Genomic DNA, 18,787 nt, shown 5'->3' on the forward strand with positions numbered 1-18,787 from the left:
TAATGGGGCTGCTTCTGTATGGTCATTCACTTCAAGTCGTCCTCAGCGGCTGGATAAGTTGTGCAGTTACTGTAGCAAAGTGGCCTTGATGGCATCTCTTCTGGGTTTCTCAGCTGAGCTGTTAAACATGTTCTTGCAGTGCGATGACCCAGGAGAGAGCTTGCCAAGTCTCATTTCAAGTAGAGAGGGGTCCGTCACCTTCTGTGGGTCTGGATTTCAGGCTTGATCTCTCAAGCACAGAAAGTGACCCATCCTTCACGAGGAGGGTAGCACAGTAACTTTCTGTTACTTTTTTGGTGTTTAGTTATCGAAGACAGGGCTTTTCTAGAGATTCCATGGAATTGGAGGAAAGGAAAGATTGGGGAGTGAGTGGGGGGAGCTTGAGAGCAGGCTGAGCGCTGAGAAATCCCACACTTTGTTAACCAGAGCGTTTTCATTCTTACTTATTTTATCTACTGGCTTTGCACATATGAGTTCATTGATGTAGTAAGTATCTGTATATGTTCCTCTTATTCAGACAGGGGTTTTCCCACCTGATATTTCTTGTGGCAGATGACATCCACTAGATGTCATGATTTTATGTATATATATATAAATGAAACAGTTATATCTCGAGTCTAAGAAATAACGTCCTCTTTCCCTCCTGAGCTCAGACCCATTTGGAAGATTTAGGAGTTACACAGATGGAGATCAGAACATTTGCTCTAGTACTGGTGAAAGCCACCTTGGAAGACTGACGTTGATCTCCTGCCCGAAGGGTTTGCTTATCCTTTCTACTTTCTCTCTGAAAGAGCTGGACAGTCACTAGACTGCCTTTCAGCATCCACCCCGCTTTATTTTATTATGTAGGAAGAGTGGACCAGAAGTCACCCTCTCTGCAGGTGAGCAGATCCTGGGGAGGAAGGCCCAGAGAGTGCTGAGCCAGGGGCGTGCCCAGTTCCTGCTCTCATAGACCAGTCAAATGAATGTCTTGTTCCTCTCGTGGAAGAATGGTAGAGTGGTGTTTGGTTCTCTTATGTCCACCGAATTTAACACTGAAGCCTGTGATCGGCTGTAGGAATGGTGTCTCCTACTCCTCAGGGGCCTGCTATCAACCCACCTCTGGGGAAGTCCTGCCCAAGTAAAATATACAGAAGAAAGTGTGGACTCTCAAATCAGAAAGAATTTGTCCTTTTCTTTTTCTTCTTCAGTTTTTTCTTAATATAGTATCCAAAAAAACCTGTGCACTGCTGAGATCTAGAGATGAGAGTATTTGCCCTTACACGGGGCATGCGACCTTTGCAGAAACCTAGTGTTAGGACTTAATCCTCCAGCCCCTACTGTTTCTGTATTGGTCTGGGAATTATTATTCTGGTTGCCATTTATAAATCAGTATCAACATGGATGGCATTAGTTATTTGTGGGGCTTATAGTGTTTTTATGGTCTTGTTTTGTCTTGTTTAGCAAAGGCACAGGAATTGGATAGTTTGTTCATGTTACCATTAGAAAAAGCACAGATCTGAAACTTGAGGCATATCACTTCCCCTCTCTGGGCCTTCGCTTCCTTGTCTTTAATAGGGAACTGGCCAGCTTTAATACTTCTGTGAACTTTCCATGTGTTTCTTAAGTTTCCGTTGTATGAAATTTCTCAAGCAGTGCTAGCAAAGGCTAGATCAAATTTGTAGACTTAGGGAAATGCGTTAAAACCACAGTAAGGTACCACTACAGACCTATTAGGATAGCCTAAAGTTAAAAATACCAAGTGCTGGCAAGGATGCAGAACATCATCTCATATATTGCTGGTGGGAACGCAAAACTATAGCCAATCTAGAAAACAGTTTGACAGTTTCTTATAAAGTTAAATGTACATTTACTGTATGACCCAGTAATCCCACTTTTGGCTGTTTATCCTAGAGAAATGAAAACTTATGTTTACTCAAAAAAAAAATCTTTGCACACATGTGCCTATAGCAGCATTATTTATAATCACTGGAAACTGGAAATAACCCAGATCTCCCTCACTGGGTGAATATATAAACTATGGTACATCTACACAGTGGACTACTACACAGCAATAAAAAAGGAACAAGCTATTGACACGTGCAGCAACTTGGCTACATTTCAAATGCATCATGCTTAGTAAAAGAAGTCAGTTTCCAAAGGTAGTCTATTGTATGATTCCATTTATATGATATTTTGGAAAAGGCAAAATTATAGGAGCTGAAAATAGATCAGTAGTTGCCACGGGCTAGGAAAGGTCTGACTGCAAAGGGGTACCATGAGGGAATTCTTTGGGTGTTGGGATGGTTTTTTATCTTGGTGGTGGTGGTTATAAGAGTCTATGTGTGTTCAGTAGGACTGTAGACCCCCCAAAAGTGAATTTTATTATACATAAATTATAAATGATTAAAAGAACAAACGAAATTGAACAAGCTTGGTGTATACTTTGCAAGGTGAAATGCTTGCAAGGGACTTGACAGACCTGCCTTCAAGGCAGCAACGGGGATCAAGAATCTGATTTCAAGTGCTGGATTCACATTCAGGTTGGATTGTTCAACGAATTGAGGGGTAGAATCTATAAATGCAGAGTAGCATCAGTTAACAGGTGCCTGCTTGCTGCTGAGGGATGAATGTAAAGGAACATTCTGCTCACATCAGTAAGTTGCACATCAGACACTTTTTTAAAGGAATTTGAGGGAAGAAGGTATGAAGTCAGCTTGTTGCCTGGGATCGTGATGCAGGTAAATAGGCACCTTGTTATGTAAGAGGACTACTTGCTTTTGAAAGGTGGGATGTTTACAGGTGTTCAGCCTAATACTTGGACAAAGGAGTCCTGTGAATTTATGGTTAATTCTCCCACTCTTTAATTGTTTAGATGCAGTGCCTTTTAACTTTTTCCAGGTCAGTGACTCCTTTGAAAATAGCTCAGATTTCTCCTCAGGAAAATAGACATATAGGTGCCTACCTGCAGAAATGTACATATGATGTCAGGGATGCGTGGTCTCCCTGAACTGCAGGCGTGAATGTGAAGTTAAGGGCTGTTGACTTAATTTGCCAATGTAAAATGGACAGAGCAGAGGCTTTCAGTGTTTTTGTATCCTGGCTTCATTGCAGGAGTTCGTGCAAAATGCTGTTTCAGTTTCTCAATTTCTTCATCTATAAAATGGAGGAAAATGTATCCGGATAGTGTGTGCTAGTTTGCAAGCTATTCATATAGCTTCTATACCATGACCAATATCCAGTAACCTCTTAGAGACAAAGCATTGATGAGCTATGAGGAGGGAAAGTAACGCGTCCTGTGGCGGGATGAAACAGGACAGCACTCAAAGGAAAGGCTCTTGGAAGCAGGAGGAGGCTGTTTTTCTTTTGCTTTTACTTATTTCTGAAGTTAATCCTCACTTTAAACGTGATCAAGAGGGAGTTTGTCCATTTCAGTTCTTCCAAGTGTTCTTTAATCCCTCGTTACATCAAGCAGCCTCTGCACTGTGCTTTCTGCTCAGTTCTGCCTTAGATGCAAGTAGTAAGGATTCATCTGGGTGGGGAGTGAATAGTGGGGTAAGATCTCTTCCCTCTGAGTTACCAAGTCCCGCTTAGTTGTCTCAGCTCTTCATGCCTCAGTGGTTAATGAGATGGTGAATTAAGATGGTTTTCCCCTGGAGGACCCTTGTGCAGTAGCGATCAGCATAGCTCTCGGGTGACAGAGGGAGGGCCCATCGAAAACTTGGTCTGAAGCAAGCAGGAGGAGAGACGTGCTGGGGAAGTCTTCATTCTTACTTAGTCATGGTATTGTGTAACTAAAGGAAAAGAAGATATAATCATCTTTGGGGGCGGGAATCCTCCCCACAAAGAGAAATTTGGGTGGAGAGAAGGATAAGACGGGTTTAAGAAAGACTGCACTGGAAACAGCCTGTCCGTTCTCGGTTCTGTGTATCTGCTGTTGCTGAGTAGAACCTCAGGCGTACTCATGTGGTGTTTTAGTTCCCACTCCCCTTCCCGAGTGTGTGATAGCTTTCCGTGGAAGTTCTTCCTTAGCTACACTCACTAGTGTTTGTGTATTTTTTCAGCTATCATAGCTACTAAAAAAGAAAATAATATAGAAAGACCGCTAAGGAATTTTTTTTTTGGCAGAGGATTAATATGTTTTGACTCCAAGACAAGCAGTTCCTGGTAATGGCAGCACTTTAGCTCCAAAAGGTTTTGTTGCCTCTCAAACCTTGATTCTGTCACAAGGTTACAAGCGTCATTGTTTCCAAAAGCCTGTTTTTCACACAGGCCTGTTGTTTTCCTTCCCTGTGGGGTGCGAGGATCCCTGCATCGTGTGGGACTGCAGGTTTGTTTAAGAGGCAGTACAGAATGGGAGAAAGAATGGTGATTTTGGAGTCTCGTGATATAGCTTCATAGAGTACTGTGAACAGAGCCTGTGGGTAGCTTGATACGGTAGGAAAAGTACACGTGGTCTTTGATTACTGGATTGTTCACAGAACGTAGAAGGCTTTGCTTAGTCGGACAATTGACAATTTGAAAAGATACAGCCAGCTAACATACTCATCATGGTTGTGTGCCCACCAGGCTGGCATCAGTTTTCTCTGTAGCTCTGAAGGAATGTGTATGGGAGAGGTACTTCCAACATGTAAGGAGATAGCAAGCAGGACTTGAGACATTTTCTACTACCTTCTCTGGGTGGAAGCATTTTTCCAGTTGACTATGGTTAAACAGGAAAACCAACTAAGCAGCATGGCCAATGAAATAACATAATAACATAAAGGAAATGGAAAAGTATCATGGGTGTTCAGACAGAAGACTCTTTGAGAATAGTTTTCTTTAAGAAACCAAAGAAAAATTTAGATTCTCCATTTGTCCTTTAAAGGATCGAAGAAGTCAGACCTCTTATGAAATTAGAATAGGAAGCAACAAGGAGAAAAATAGGTTTAATGAGTATATCAGTCAAGGTTCAACCAGAGAATCAGAACCAGTAGGAGAAATATGTATTAAGATTTATTATGGGGGGCTTACACAATTGTTGGGGTGGCTAAGCAAGTGCAAAATTCTTAGGGCAAGACCAGAAGAGAGGATCATGGACAGGCTGAAACCCACCAGCATGAGCCAAACAGAGCTGGCGTCCCCAGACAGACAGAAAGGGGAGACCCTGAGCAGGATGGGGCTCCCAAGCGCAGGCGGAAGCTGTCCTCCACAGGCGGCATTTCTTCTCTCTCCAGCGGAGACCCGAGCCTTGCTTTTAAAGCCTTCCAGCTGATTCACTTAGGCCTACCCACATTGTCCAGCGTAATCTTCCTTATTAAATCAGCTGATTAGGGCCTTTAATTACATCTGCAAAAAAGCCGTCACAAAGAGGACAAAGATGGAAAGGGAGTTGGCTGAAATGATGCAAGGACTTCCAGAATCCCACAGCATAATTAAATTCAAATTGGGGACAAAGGACCCAATTGACATCATAGGAAATGCAGTTAGTGATCTGAAAAACCCAGTTGAGTAACTCTCAGAATACAGAGGAAAAAGACAGACTCATGAGAGGGAAAAAAAAAAGCACTAGAGTAGAGAACAGACTGATCCTAAATTGTAGGTGCTCTGGAGTTTAAACTGAGACAAAAGGAACAAAAGCAGTAATGGAGGACATGTTGTGTAAAAATTTTTATTATTGGAAGAAAACATTAAAAGACATTTTTTATCCACAACTTAGCTTGCTTGCATGATTGCTTGACTTTTACATAAAGAGACAGGGTGCAGCAGTGGAGGGGGTATGGTTTCTAGGCTCAAGACAGAAGAATTTTCAGATCTTGCTGTGGGCACATTATTAACTTGTCTTAAAAATGAGGATAATGAGACATCGTAGGGTTATTGTGAGAATGCAAAAAGTTAATACAAACTACTTAGCCCAGTACATGGCACTTAGCAGGTCCCCACCATGTATTATTTTCCTTATAATCTGCTGATTGCAGGAACGGGGCGACCTCAAAGCAGATGTGGCTCCTGCTGTTGAGGACTTGAGACAGATTCAGGGAGGACACAGGTGCCAGAATCGGGCTGCCAGCGTTGAGCAGGTGTATGGCCTTGTTGTTGGAACTCTGCTTGTAAATGCTGAGCTGACTCTGAGCCAATAAGGGATCAGAAGGGGTGGGGGCGGAGAGAAAACGACTTTTTGGAGGTGTCGCCTAGCAAGGGCGGAATTAGCCAGTCTCTAAGGTATCACCTGGTTCCTGATGAGTGCCTTGCCAGCTGTGCTGTTCTTGGTGAGGATGTCAGCGCGCTTGTGAACACTGAAGGCAGAGTCAGGTCATGATACTCGATCTTTTCAGAAGGCTCTTTCTCTCCTTTTGTCAGGCCTTGCCACCTGCTCGGAGGTGTCCATTATTAAAATTTGTACCTGCACGTGCAATGGTTTCTTTTAGGGTGTTGATTTCTTTCCAGCCATGTGTCTCTGCTGAACACCCTATAAATGCAGATTAGTCAGTATGCAAAGTTCTTATGGAAAATGTAAATATGAAAGGTAGCTTTTGCTTCCAAGGAAATTTACCTTGGCAGTAGTAGGGAGACTGGACTAACGCACGTGTGACATTAGAAAACAATGCAGTTCAGTGTAAAATCACAGGTTCAAAGACGCGTTCATTCTCACTGTGCTGTTCACATATATAGAAGCACTGAGGCCTTCAGTGGAAGGAGAAAACACGGGCCCCAGAAGCCTGCGAATGCTCAGTGAAGAAGTCGAGACCTGAGGGAAGCTGTGGAGAATGAGAGGTGTTAACTAAGCTGAGAGGAAGAAGGCAGGCACCCCTCCAGGGCACCGTTCGCATTCCAGTCTCGGAGTGGTGCTCCCTGGCATTGAGTAATGCACAGCCTGTGGGCCTGTATGCTGCAGCCCTGCAGCGACTTTAGCTCCTATTATCACAGAGTGGGCACAAGAGGATGCTCAGGAAGAGGGAAGATGCTGCTTGTGAACCTAGAGTGTAATATGAAGTACAGGAGGACAGAGAGCAGAGAGAGGAGGACCCTGGTATGGAGTGAGTACCTACCAGAGCCAGTCAGCTTACTAGTGTTTCACCTGCCTCCTCTCGTTTGTTACTGCAACCCTGGGAGTGAAGTGGTAGTACCCCACTCTAGGGATGAGGAAGGGGAGGCTCAGAGAGGTTAAATGGAGTATGCCCGGTCACACAGATGGTAAATGGCAAGTTTGAACCCAGATTTATCTGACTCCAAAGCCCTTCCTCATTCCAGCACTTTCAGAATGACTCATGATACCAAGAAGGAGCCTTCACTCCAAGTGAAATAAGCCCAAGCACGTGTTTTTCTTTCTGAAGTTATTACTATATTATCTTAGAGTTGGCCTTTCTTATTAGACTGGGAGATGCGTTTCTTTCACTAAACAACCACCAAAAAAATGCTGGCAGTGCCAGCAATTTGATTTGTCCTTAATGTGGGAGAATAAAAAACCTGTGTGTACTTAACAAGCAAAACCTGTTTTGAGTGTTTAACTAGCCAACTCCTGTCTGGGTGTTATTTTTTTTTAAGTAATTATACCCTTTATGATACACCCATCTAAGTCCCAACAACTATTCCGCTTGGATCCCCGTGTTGTGAGGCTGCATTCACTTCAATTTTTTTCTTTTAAGGAGAATATGTGTGTGGAGCCACCTGTATAAATCTGCCTATATAAATGTATTAAATCAGAACATAGAAATGGCTTGATTCTCTTTTGTGGGACTGTCTCCTATTGGAGATTTTGCTGCTTGTACTTTTTCTAGCTTTATTTTGTCTTTGCTTGAGAGCTGATGATACCTGACCACAATAAAATTGTTCATGTTGTATATTGTGGCTAAACTTTAGGATCTTAGGTACTTAGAGGGAGTGGTGCTTACCTAAGTTGTCTTTTTGTTTGTTGTTTGATTTCACATTCTCCTCACTTGTTTTCATTTCTCCCCCGTTTACAGACGGTGGGCCCCGGGAGACATTGATGCATTTTGCTGTGCGGCTGGGCCTGCTGAGGTTGACGTGGTTCCTGTTGCAGAAGCCAGGTGGCCGCGGAGCTCTCAGCATCCACAACCAGGAAGGAGCGACCCCTGTGAGCTTGGCCTTGGAGAGGGGTTATCACCAGCTGCATCAGCTTCTAACCGAGTAAGTGCTCCTTCTCCCGGTTCCCTCTTCTCACCACCAGCCCCACCCCCTGATTCGAGTAGTCCCGCCCACTCGGCATCTCAGTGTGAGTGTGCCGTGAAGTGACTTAAAACCTCAGCTCTGCCTTGCCTTCTTCTGGAGGTTTATAACCAGCTTGCTCCTGCTCACCACTTCATTGTCTGAGAGAATGAACGTAAGTCGTATTGCCATCTTCTCTCCTCTGCCTCCCTGCCTTCACTGCTTCTTGCCTCATATTTTACTGAAAACTCAGAGGAAGTCTCGTCCGTGGGGGTAGCATTCCGTTACCAGTGTATCCAGTTTATCCCAGTTTAATACAAGAGGAAACAGTTTTTCTGTGTCATGTATTTTTTCTGCTATAACTTTAAGACTTCAATTAGTTAATTAGAAATGAATACTTTATTAACATAATAACTGCATATGGAAAATAGGCTAAACCACTGAGTTTTGGTTTGAATGTAATTTCTGTGAATACAATTGACAGCAATGGGCTCTTCATATGAGTAGCAGTGAAAAGCAACTGAGTTGTATTGGAAACGCGTGGTAGGATATCCTGTCTGTGTGTCTGTGGGTTCAATTGTTAAACTTTCTGACTCTTGAGAGAGTCCTTTGAAGGAAGGTTGTTAGTCAAAAAACATTTGAAGAGTTCTCTTTTCTTGTATAAGTAGAGAAATAAATGCGTTACAACAGCCAACATTTTTCGTTGGAATATTTATAAAAGGCAGAAATTCCAAGTACAGTTTCTCTTGTTTAATATATTTTTTATTATTTTATGTTCATCATCGTCTTTTCCGTCAGATAATCTGAACAAGAATAAACCCCATTGGATCTGTGTTCTTTAGCAGTTGAGGGGCCCTTGTAAACTGTCGATATTCCTAAATTCTCCAAGATTTTTCTCGTGTTAGACTTAATTTAGTTGCATTTATTTTTGTATCATTGTTAGCTGGGGCGGGGGACGGAGACCAGGAAGAGATCTCGGAATGTAATGCTGCTTACTGTTATATAAACAGGTGGCTTGTTTTTTGCTTTACCTGCCAAGCTTATGGCTTTCCCAGTCAAGCCAGACAGAAGGTTCTTTGCAGAAAGCTTCCTGATGAGTGCTTCAGGTACAATGGCAGTAGGAGGGGCGCCCTGCCTCTGAAATGAGTTTCGGATACTTGAGCTCCCTTCTGACAGTATTCCAGAGAGCTATATTGTCCATTCCTTCGCACTTCCCATCTGGCTGGTGGTTGGATTCCTTCTGCTGTTTGCCTCATGGCCGTAGGAAGAAAGGCCTGGTCCCAGAAATTCAAACACTTAACCGATATAACCTGTGAAATTCAAATGCAGTTCCTCTAAATTTGATCTCCGAGTTTTTGCTGGGAAGCAGAGTTGGTTAAGGACTGCCATCCAAATGGGGAAATAAAGTGATTACAACAGCTTCATTATATGCTTGGTCGAGGATGTCACAAGACTGCTATTGCAGCACAGCTTTAAGGAAACTAGAGTGTTTGTTCTTGGAGAAGATTTTTTGGCTTGCTTCATAGTACTACCTCTGTTCCACGTGGGGAAGCCACTTACCTCCTTTTGAAGGCAGTAGTGAGGGAAAGCCAGCTTGAAGAGTCTTCAGATGGAGGAGTGCAGAGGAGAGCAGGCCAGTTTGCTGCAGATCCGGCCCTGCACTTGGATTCTTCTGGCTGTTCTTGTTCTGCAACCTAGAAAAAGAGCTCTGAGTCATAATTAGCAATTTAAAACAAAGTAAGGAGGTGATTTTCCTAAATCCCTCGATCTTACTGTGGTATTAGTAGACTTTGCCCGAATTTCAACCATCACGAGTCAGGAAAGATCATTTTTAACAGATGAGGCAACTGAGATCCAGGAGGCAAGGAGACTGGGTTAGGGTGACAAGATGGCAGGGCCAGACACTAGAAACCAAATCTCCTACGAGGCTGTCCAGAGCTCCTTCCACTCCTAGGATTCCGAGCAAGGGACCCAAGAGTTGACTTCATGGGGTCTGCCTGCTTTGAAATTGCAGCTTATGCCCATGTGTTTGTGCACATGTGTTTCTGAGTAAAGCGTTTGGCTTGTGAAATTCACAAAGAGGTTTGTGGACAGTTATGAGTTGTTCCACCATAGGATGGTACTTTTCTAATAGTTTACTAAAATCTTTAATAAACTTGTTACTAAAAGTTTTTACCCCTCCCCCTTTTTAAATTAAAATTTTCCAAATAGGCCTGTCTCTTTTAGCCTCTCTTTTCAATTAACATGAAATTGAAGTACATTATATACATTTTACATTCATTGAATAACTGTTTACATTTCCAGTCTTAACTGAAAAGTCAAGTTTATTTAACTCCTTTTATCTCTGTCCCAAAATAAATTTCTTGTTGTAATTCCTTGCTGCTTGTTTTGTTGGCTGTTTTTTTTTTTTGCGGGACCGGGGGTTGCGGGGAGGCACTACTGCATTGATTAGGGTCCCGTTTCTTTTTGTTTTTGTGTGTCCAAGTCTTATTTTGATAAACTGTGTCACTTCCTTGTGAAAACTGATTTTGCTGTACTTGGAGGTAGAAGGATTCCCTAAGTAAGACCCAGGTCTTTAGAGAACTCTTGAAATTGACATTAAATCCCACCAACAGTAGTAACTAATCAGGACCTTTTCTTTTTGACAGTTTCCCTTTTCTGGAACTCATTATTGTTAAGTTTCCCCTTAGTCCAGTGACAGAAGGAAGGGGTTTTATTGACTCATTGCACTTTTGCTTTATATTTATATTTTGATTTTATGTTATGAATATGGGTGTATTTGTGATCTGAAAATTCACCTTAAACGAAATGTCACCAGTCTTGCCTGAGACATCTCGCCCCTAGAAGAGTACTCAGAACACCTCGGCCTGCTCCTGGAAAGTCGAGTCACAGCTGTCTCCCCCGTGCTGAAGAGGAGTAGGTTGAACACACCCCCCCAAGGTCCCCCCTAATTAGTGATGGGGGCAGAAGGAGGAGAACCCAAGCCTTGAGGCTCTTAGTTGAGTGAGTGCTGGGAAGTGATGGCATTAGATGAGTGTTGCATAGGAGGCATCTAATAGCATAATGCTAGAGCCAGATGCTGTCTGGTATCTCACTCACACGGGACAAATGAGAAATCTTGGGACCTGGCTCACTCATCTGGGGGAGGGAGAGAGTGGAGACTAAGAGGCAGCTCCATATAATGGTTAAGTGTGTGACCTCTGGACTCACACCTAAGTTTTCATTTTGGCTCTGCCATTTTTAGCTGTATTACTTTGGATGCATCAAGAAACTTTCCCCTCTTAGGCCTCAATTTCTTTATCTGATTTAAAAAAATGATGATAATGTCTGTCTCCTGGAATGAAAACCAAGTGCCTGACACATGTAGTGTTAACAATCAGGGTTTGTCACACACTTTGTGTTTATTTCTTGGAGCAAATATAGTGGCTATAAATATTTCAGCTTGAAGCGAGATGGTATAGTGTGGTGGAATTGCTTCGGGATGAAGAGCTTAATTAAAATCTAAGCTTCCCCACTTTGTTGCCCGTGTGACTTGGGAATGGTTGCTTACCTGCTCTGAGTCTCATGTATCTGATCTCTGAAGAATTACACCTAGTCTGCCTGCGTCACCAGGGTGTTAGAACCAAGCGAGGTTTGTGCAGATACTTTGTTAAATTCTAGGGTGCCCTATGGGGACGTTTCTTTTATAGTCCTAAAATCAGGAACATGATGTTCACAGATCAGTGAAGCTCAAATCCAGTTGATTGGCCTACCTAGAGTATCTTTTGTTGCACTTATTGTAGATCTCTGTGAATTAGTAGTAGAGAGGTTGGAGAACTGTGGTGAAGCAGGCTAGTTTTGAATCCATGGTCTGTCTGTGAAGCTGTATGATCTTGGGTCATAAGTGTCACCTCTCCAAGCCTCAGTGCCCTGTTCATGACGCGGGAAGACTATCATCAGTGTGGATTGCTTTGAGAAAGAAAAGGAAGAATGCACGTAGAGGGCATAACGCAGTGACTGACGTAAATGTTACCTATTTTTGTCCTTTCCTTAATTTTCCTTTCTTTCTAGGCCTGTACCCATTTTTCATACATTTGGGAAATTTTGCCAAAATCTTGAAGTCTTTTCAGGCAGCATTTGGATGTCTGAAATTGTTCCCTAGTGTAATAGATAACACTTTAAAAAAAATGAGTTTGGCTCTCGGCTACACGCTGGGATGTCTGTGCCTCTGGGCTGATGAAACTCCAGATTGATAAGGAGTCATTTACAATGCTGCCTGCCCTTACAGGAAGAGTATTTCTTCTAAAAATTTCAACTCTAGAGTGTTGACATAAAAGTGCTGAAATATTTCATTTGCCTAAGCGTGAGTTTAAAAGTATTTGTTCTCATAACTTCATCTTATTTTCAGGATCAGTTCAATAAATCTTTATTTATTGAATGCCTACGAGGCACTAGAAGTCATGATTGGTATGTTACAGATAATATTTCATTTCAACCTTGTGACAACCTTTTTGAAATAGGCATTATCTGTGTTTCACAGATGAAATATAGAGGCTCAGTGAACTAAAGTAACTAACCCGAGGCTTTATAGAAAGGGGTAGAGCTGCTGTTGCATACCCATCTGTGGAATATGGGGCCCATATTCTTCCCTCTACAAAAATTTGACAGGATGAAAGAGAGGCCACTGGGTCACGGGGTGAACAGCACTTAGTTAGGAAAAGATTGCAGGCTTTCCATTTAGTCCTAGCTTCTCCTTTCCTGAGGACAGCAGGATCCTCAGTGTAGTAACTTTACGTTTATGTTACCCATCATATGGCTTGAAAGTATCGTTGGTTTACTGTCAAGCTGTCCTTTTATGTTGATTCTCACGACAGCCTAGTGAGTGGTAGGATAGGTGTTATTTTCCCTATTTTGTAACTGAGGAAACTGAGGCTGGAGAGGTGAAGTGAGTTGCCTGAAGTCACAAGGCTGCCAAGTACAGAGCCAGAGGCCCGGGCTCGAGTGCAGCGGTCCGTGCAGGTTGAGAGGGCAGATGTGCCTTGCAGAGCGCAGACCCGGCCTGGCAGACGCTCTCTCAGTCGTGGTTTATTGTTGTCGTGGGTGGTACTGGCCCCTCTCAAAGAGTTTGTCTGTGGGTTCTCACGTCTTTCTTTGGACACACTTTCACTTGAAACCTGGGTTCAGGGTCGAGTGGTGGAGGACCTAGTCAAGTGTACATATTTCACAACGGAACCAAGTGCTGTTGAGCAATCTGTTCTGTTGACAGTGATTGCCTTTTAGAGTCCTCTTCAGGTGCTTAACAAGTGGGCCCTCTAGCCTATCTGGTGCAAAACAAGTTGGGAGCCTTTGCTTTTGCTTAGGAGGGGAAAGGATGAAACAAACATAGAAAGTTACCTTCAGAATCGTAGCCAGAGAGCCTGGCCCAGTGGTGTCGTGGTTAAGTTCAGTGCGCTCCACTTCAGTGGCCTGAGTTCACAGGTTTGGACCCTAGGTGCAGGCCTACACCACTTGTCAGCCATGCCATGGTGGTGTCCCACTTAAAAAATAGGGAAAGACCAGCACAGGTGTTAGCTCAAGGCCAGTCTTCCTCAAGCAAAAAGATGAGGATTGGCAGTAAGTGTTAGCTCAGGGCCAATCTTCCTCACCAAAAAAATTAAAAAATTTAAAAAAGTAGCCAGAGAGTGGGATTTTTTTTTTTTTTTTTAATTTACATTCCTCTGACCTAAGTCCTGTGTCCTCCCTTCCTCCCTTCTGTCCATCCTCCTTCCTCACAGTGTGATCTGGGTTTTTGTGTTTTGGTAAAGATAGGGTGATAGAACTGAATGGAAACTAGAAAGAGGAGGGAGGGAGGGAGGGAGGGCACTGATATTTATTGAATGTTGAATACCTGCTGCGTTGGTGCTTTACATGTGTTCTCATTTAAAACCCCCAGCCACCATCTAAGGTGTATTTAAACAGTCAGCATTCTTCTACAGGTGAGAAAATAGACCCAGAGAAGCTAAATAGCTTGCCCAAGGCTGTATAGTTAGTAAGTTGCTGTTATTCACAAGCCTGTCTTTAGGGTTTTTTAAAACTTTACTGATAGGATTTTGTGGGGAGGCATATTTGGTAACATTGTCCAGCTTTTAACCAAACTAATTTGATTATGATAATTCATAGATCTGCTTTTCAATGGCTTTTTTCTCTTATTTGGTAAATTTTCAAGTGGAGCAGTTTAAGAATTTTGGCTTTTCTTTTTTTAATCCATTCAAATAGTAATCTCGGGATTGCCCTATCTGGCAACATGCTGGAAAACTGTAAAATGCACTTTCTGAGGATATTTATATTTATATAACAATAACGTTAGTTACCACTTATTGTATTTGTGCTAGGCCTTTTATGTAAATTCTCGTATATTTTGTCCTCTCCCCAACCCTTTGGGGGTGGGCAAATTATTCTTATTTCACAAGGCGATCGCCATAGCTGGTGAGTAACAGAGCGGTAATTTGAGCCAGGTTGTAACTCCAGAACCCATGGACTCCTAGGCCGCCTTGGACTTTCTAAGAAGATGGATTGGTGTTGGAAGTTGGTTGTAATAGCAAAGTCATTTCGTATGTCTTGTGTTTCCTTCTGTACACTTCTTTTCTCTCCCTGCCGTGTGCATGCAAATTGCCCCAGCCGATGTTTGTTCTTGCTGCTCTGTAACATTCAGGCCTCAGAGTTTTTCTTCAGAGTTGTGAAGTTACACACTTAACCTGTGGTTGACAAATTCTCTATGGCAACATTATGTGATTTCTGCAAATATTTCTGACTTCACTATAGACATAAGTGGAAGAGTGCATGAACTAGTCTACGACTTGGTAGGCGTATGAGAGAAAATGAAGGATCTGTTGGATCTTCCACCCTCTAGAAAACACAATCCATTAGTAGTTGTTACATGTTATTTTTATTTGATCAATTTTGAAGTTTCCTTAAAGGCATACCAATAGAATGACTTGAAAATTTTACATGCAATTATTATTAACAGAAGTAAAAGTTATTCTTAAGCAAGGAAAAAATAGGCATATTGAATAAACATTTCGGCTAAAATCAATATTTACCAAAGCTGAACATCACCAGCATAGAATGAAGTCGTGTGATACAAGAGTAAATATGAACTAGTATAAAATATAACTAATACTATATGGTTATTAAAATTTAATAGTTCGGTTTCAAAAGTTTGACCCTATAGTGAAAGAACGATAATTTCTCAGCGTTACCAGCTTCTAGATTGCTCTTGGTTTGGTAAACAGCACACTCGTTTTCTGCTGGCACATTAGTGATATAACGAGTTGGGCTTCAGAAAATTATAATTCAGGAAAGTTTTTCAGGAATATGTTTCTAGAAGGATTTTGTACTTAGGATTCTTAATGAATCTCAAAAATGCTTTAGCTGCTGAAATTGGTAAGCATTGTAAAACAGTCATTTTGCGACAAGATTTTGTTCAAATGTTGGATCCAGATATACTTATAACTATAAGGAATTGTATTCTTAATAAATTCTGTTTTGACCTTCAATTATAAAGAATGTGTTTGGGATACCTCATTTTTTCTAACACATTTCTTCGTGGGTTTGTACCTGGATTGAGGATGATGTATCATAGTTGTTCTCCGTGATTTTGGCTGTTTTTCCCTTCTCATAAAATTTGGAGGTGGCAGTGTTGACATTCAGCTTTTAATTTGTTTTTTATAAAATGTGAATAATTTACAAGTAGAATTTTCCCGTGAGAGACACATGGCCTAAATGGAATGAGATATATACAATTTTTAAAAATTCTATTTAATGTTTAATGTTGATGAATGGTAATTAACAAAAAGTTAATCAAATTTAGAGTTTTTATGTAATCTGATATGTTATTCTTCGTGTATCATTTAAATTTTTATAAACTTTGTTGGCTCAAGAAAGATAAAATGTTCTTCCTAAAGTTATCTAGCCAGTGCACTTTCTCTTAATTTCTTACTAACTGTTGACTTATGTCTCTATTAATTTAACTGCTTGAAAACTCTTAATTGTTTTTGTACATAGCATTAAGTTTTCACAATCACTAATTATTGTCTCATTTTACTCTTATAATAAATACACACTTATGCTTTCACTGCCGAATAGAATTTCTGCATAGAAAGCAAAAGCAGATCTGCCCTTTGGATTACGTAGAGCATACTTACAGAAGACTCCTTATTCTAGCAGTTTTTCTTGTATTGGTGATGTTGCTTCCCTGGCGTGATGGTAACCTGTGCCATCACCTGGTCGCTGATCACATACGTGTTTTGTAGGCATCCAACTACTTGAGCTTAAAAATGGCCAAGCTGAACTTGGGTACACCCCTGTTGTTTATCATCTGTGAGCCTCAGTTTCATCTATAAAATGGCCATTTTCCTCTCTTGCTTTTCACTCTGAGGGGCTACTTGGCCTCTCTGACTCAGTGGTTCCATGACTTCTGGAATACTTTGGTGCTCTGATAGCCAAAGTTCTGTATTTTCTAGTCTTGCCTTACTGCACTGTCTTCCAGATCTTGAAAAAATAATTTTTAATATCCTACCATGATATTAGTTATATATGCATCAATATCTAACATACCAACATTCACAGGAGAAGTAAAAACAAAGTTAAATCAAGTTGATACTCGACTGACGTTTAAACATTTATTGATAGGATCAAGCTACTTGGTTGTTGATTCCTAACATGTACTTCATAGATCTGTTCGGATTAAATGAGAACATGCCTGTAAAGTTCTTAGAAACGTCGCGCGTCCCTTTATTTGGAGAGCTAGGAAAGAAAATTCACTGGAAATAAGCTGATCACTCAACTTAGTGTGAATATGACATCTCTTTGCACCATCCAGTTTCTGACATTTGTTCCTGGTCAACCTCACCCCACAGCTGTAACGCTATCCCTTGAAATGGCAGGGCATAGAGCCCCATTTTCCTCTCAGATTTTTTTGGGAGTGAATGGTGGTTGGGTGACGCGAGGGTAGTTGCCTGACAGTTATCCCACAAGCAAGATCCCTGTGCTTTCTTTTTTTTGAATGTCTAATACTAAGAAACGCTCTTCTTTTTTGTTCATTAGAATTATACCAACCCCGTAGTATACCATATGGTCATAGTTTATTGAGCACGTTGGGAAGGCCAAATGCTATGCTAACACCTTACTTTCGCGTTCAGTTGATCGCACAACAAACCTACCGTTCCCATTTTACAGATGAGGAAATGGACCCGGCAGAGAAACTTAGGTAACTGACCCAAGATCATACAGGGGTTCATGTTGGAGTAAGGAATCAAACCAGTGTCTCTGACTTCCCAGCTCTTGTTCTCACCACTGCCTCATAAAACTTTTCTGTTTTTAATTATTTAACGACATAGAATTTATAACAAATTGCTGACACACAGTAGTTGCTCAAATTGTGTGCCCTCTTTCCTTTGCACTATTCCCATGCTAGTTGTTAAGGGCAGAGTGGGAGTAGGAGGAGGAAGGAAAGAAGTGAAAAAAACTAACAGTGTCTGTGCTACAGTTTCTAGTGAATCTGCATGTGCATGAAAGCTCAACCCGTCTGGCAGCAAGTTCCCTACAAACACCTAAGATAGGAATCCTATAGATTTGGAGGTGGGTCAGCGACCCTCGCCCCCGCCCCTTCCCCACCTTTTTTGGCCTCTAGCCTCTCCCCTTCCGTTTCAGTGGAGCTGTGGTTGGTTTTATAGGACTCCTTGAGGTTTGGCACTGCTATGGTGATGCGGTTTTGTGAAGATGTTGCAGTAACCCTCAAATAAGGAACTGGGTGCTGCACTTCCTGTGGGAGGAGGACTCAGCAGACACGCCCTCCAGGAGGGCTGACCAGGCTGTTTCCTCTGCTCTTAAAGCTGTAGTGTGAAGCCAGGACTCAGGATGGGCTTGCGGTATTCGTGGTGCTTGGGCCACCGTAAGTGAGTATCAGCTTCCAGACTGATGCGCTGTTGATCTTTATTGTCTGTCCTCTGCCATGTGATCTGGCTTTTCGCTCTATCTCAACAAGACGGATCTTTGAACTTGCCCCTGAATGACTAGTATTGTTAGTACTGGCAAAATGTTTTCCTCTGCAGTTGATTCGACACGGTTTTACGCGTGTGTTAGCATCACACCTGACCTCTTTCTTGAATTGCAACATCCTAGACAAGGTGAGAAGGTGGAGGGCGATTGGTTGTTGATTGTTGCATAGTGGCTAGAACGCTGGGAAATTAGTTAAATTCAGTGTGGTCTTATTGAATTTTGTTGTCCCACATACATAAAGCTTGAGTTCTGGGGCCAGCCATGGATGCTCAGTTTGGATGCTGTAACGCCATCTCTGGGAATGGCCTCTTACTTTGTTGAAAACTTGCTATGGATCCTGTAAAATTTGTGATAACAGAAAACCTAATGTATCTGATTACGTTCTGATAAATATATCAGACTTACAGTTTGTATAATTTGAGTGTGGTCGTAGTTCGAGCCTCTTAGAGGGTCGGGTATCACTGTGGGTAGTGGAAAGAGGCACAGAAGTTTTGGAATTAGGTCTGGGTACCAATTCTGGCCTTTCACTTACTAGCTATGTACTTGGGCAAATTGTCCCTTAAGCCTCAGTTTCTTCACATGAAAAATGGAAATACACTGATACCTGCCTCAAAGTTGTTCTGAGGATTAAAAGTAAATAATATTC

General features: G+C 41.9%; 1 protein-coding gene across 9 annotated transcripts in view; it reads left to right on the forward strand.

Moving 5' to 3' along the window:
* The window catches only part of AKAP13 (A-kinase anchoring protein 13), a 325,669-nt gene that overhangs the window by 143,253 nt on the left and 163,629 nt on the right, over positions 1–18,787 (forward strand). For 8 of the 9 annotated variants that reach the window (XM_046653445.1, XM_046653447.1, XM_046653446.1 and 5 more), the window contains exon 5: positions 7,923–8,106. In XM_046653445.1, the coding sequence (XP_046509401.1) occupies positions 7,923–8,106 (184 nt within the window). Of the gene's footprint in view, positions 1–7,922; positions 8,107–8,255; positions 8,300–18,787 lie in introns of those variants that run through there. The other variant, XM_046653454.1, reaches the window with a different exon arrangement.

This window comes from Equus quagga, chromosome 2 (assembly GCF_021613505.1).
Source record: "Equus quagga isolate Etosha38 chromosome 2, UCLA_HA_Equagga_1.0, whole genome shotgun sequence".
In the NCBI taxonomy this organism is placed as follows: Eukaryota; Metazoa; Chordata; class Mammalia; order Perissodactyla; family Equidae; genus Equus; species Equus quagga.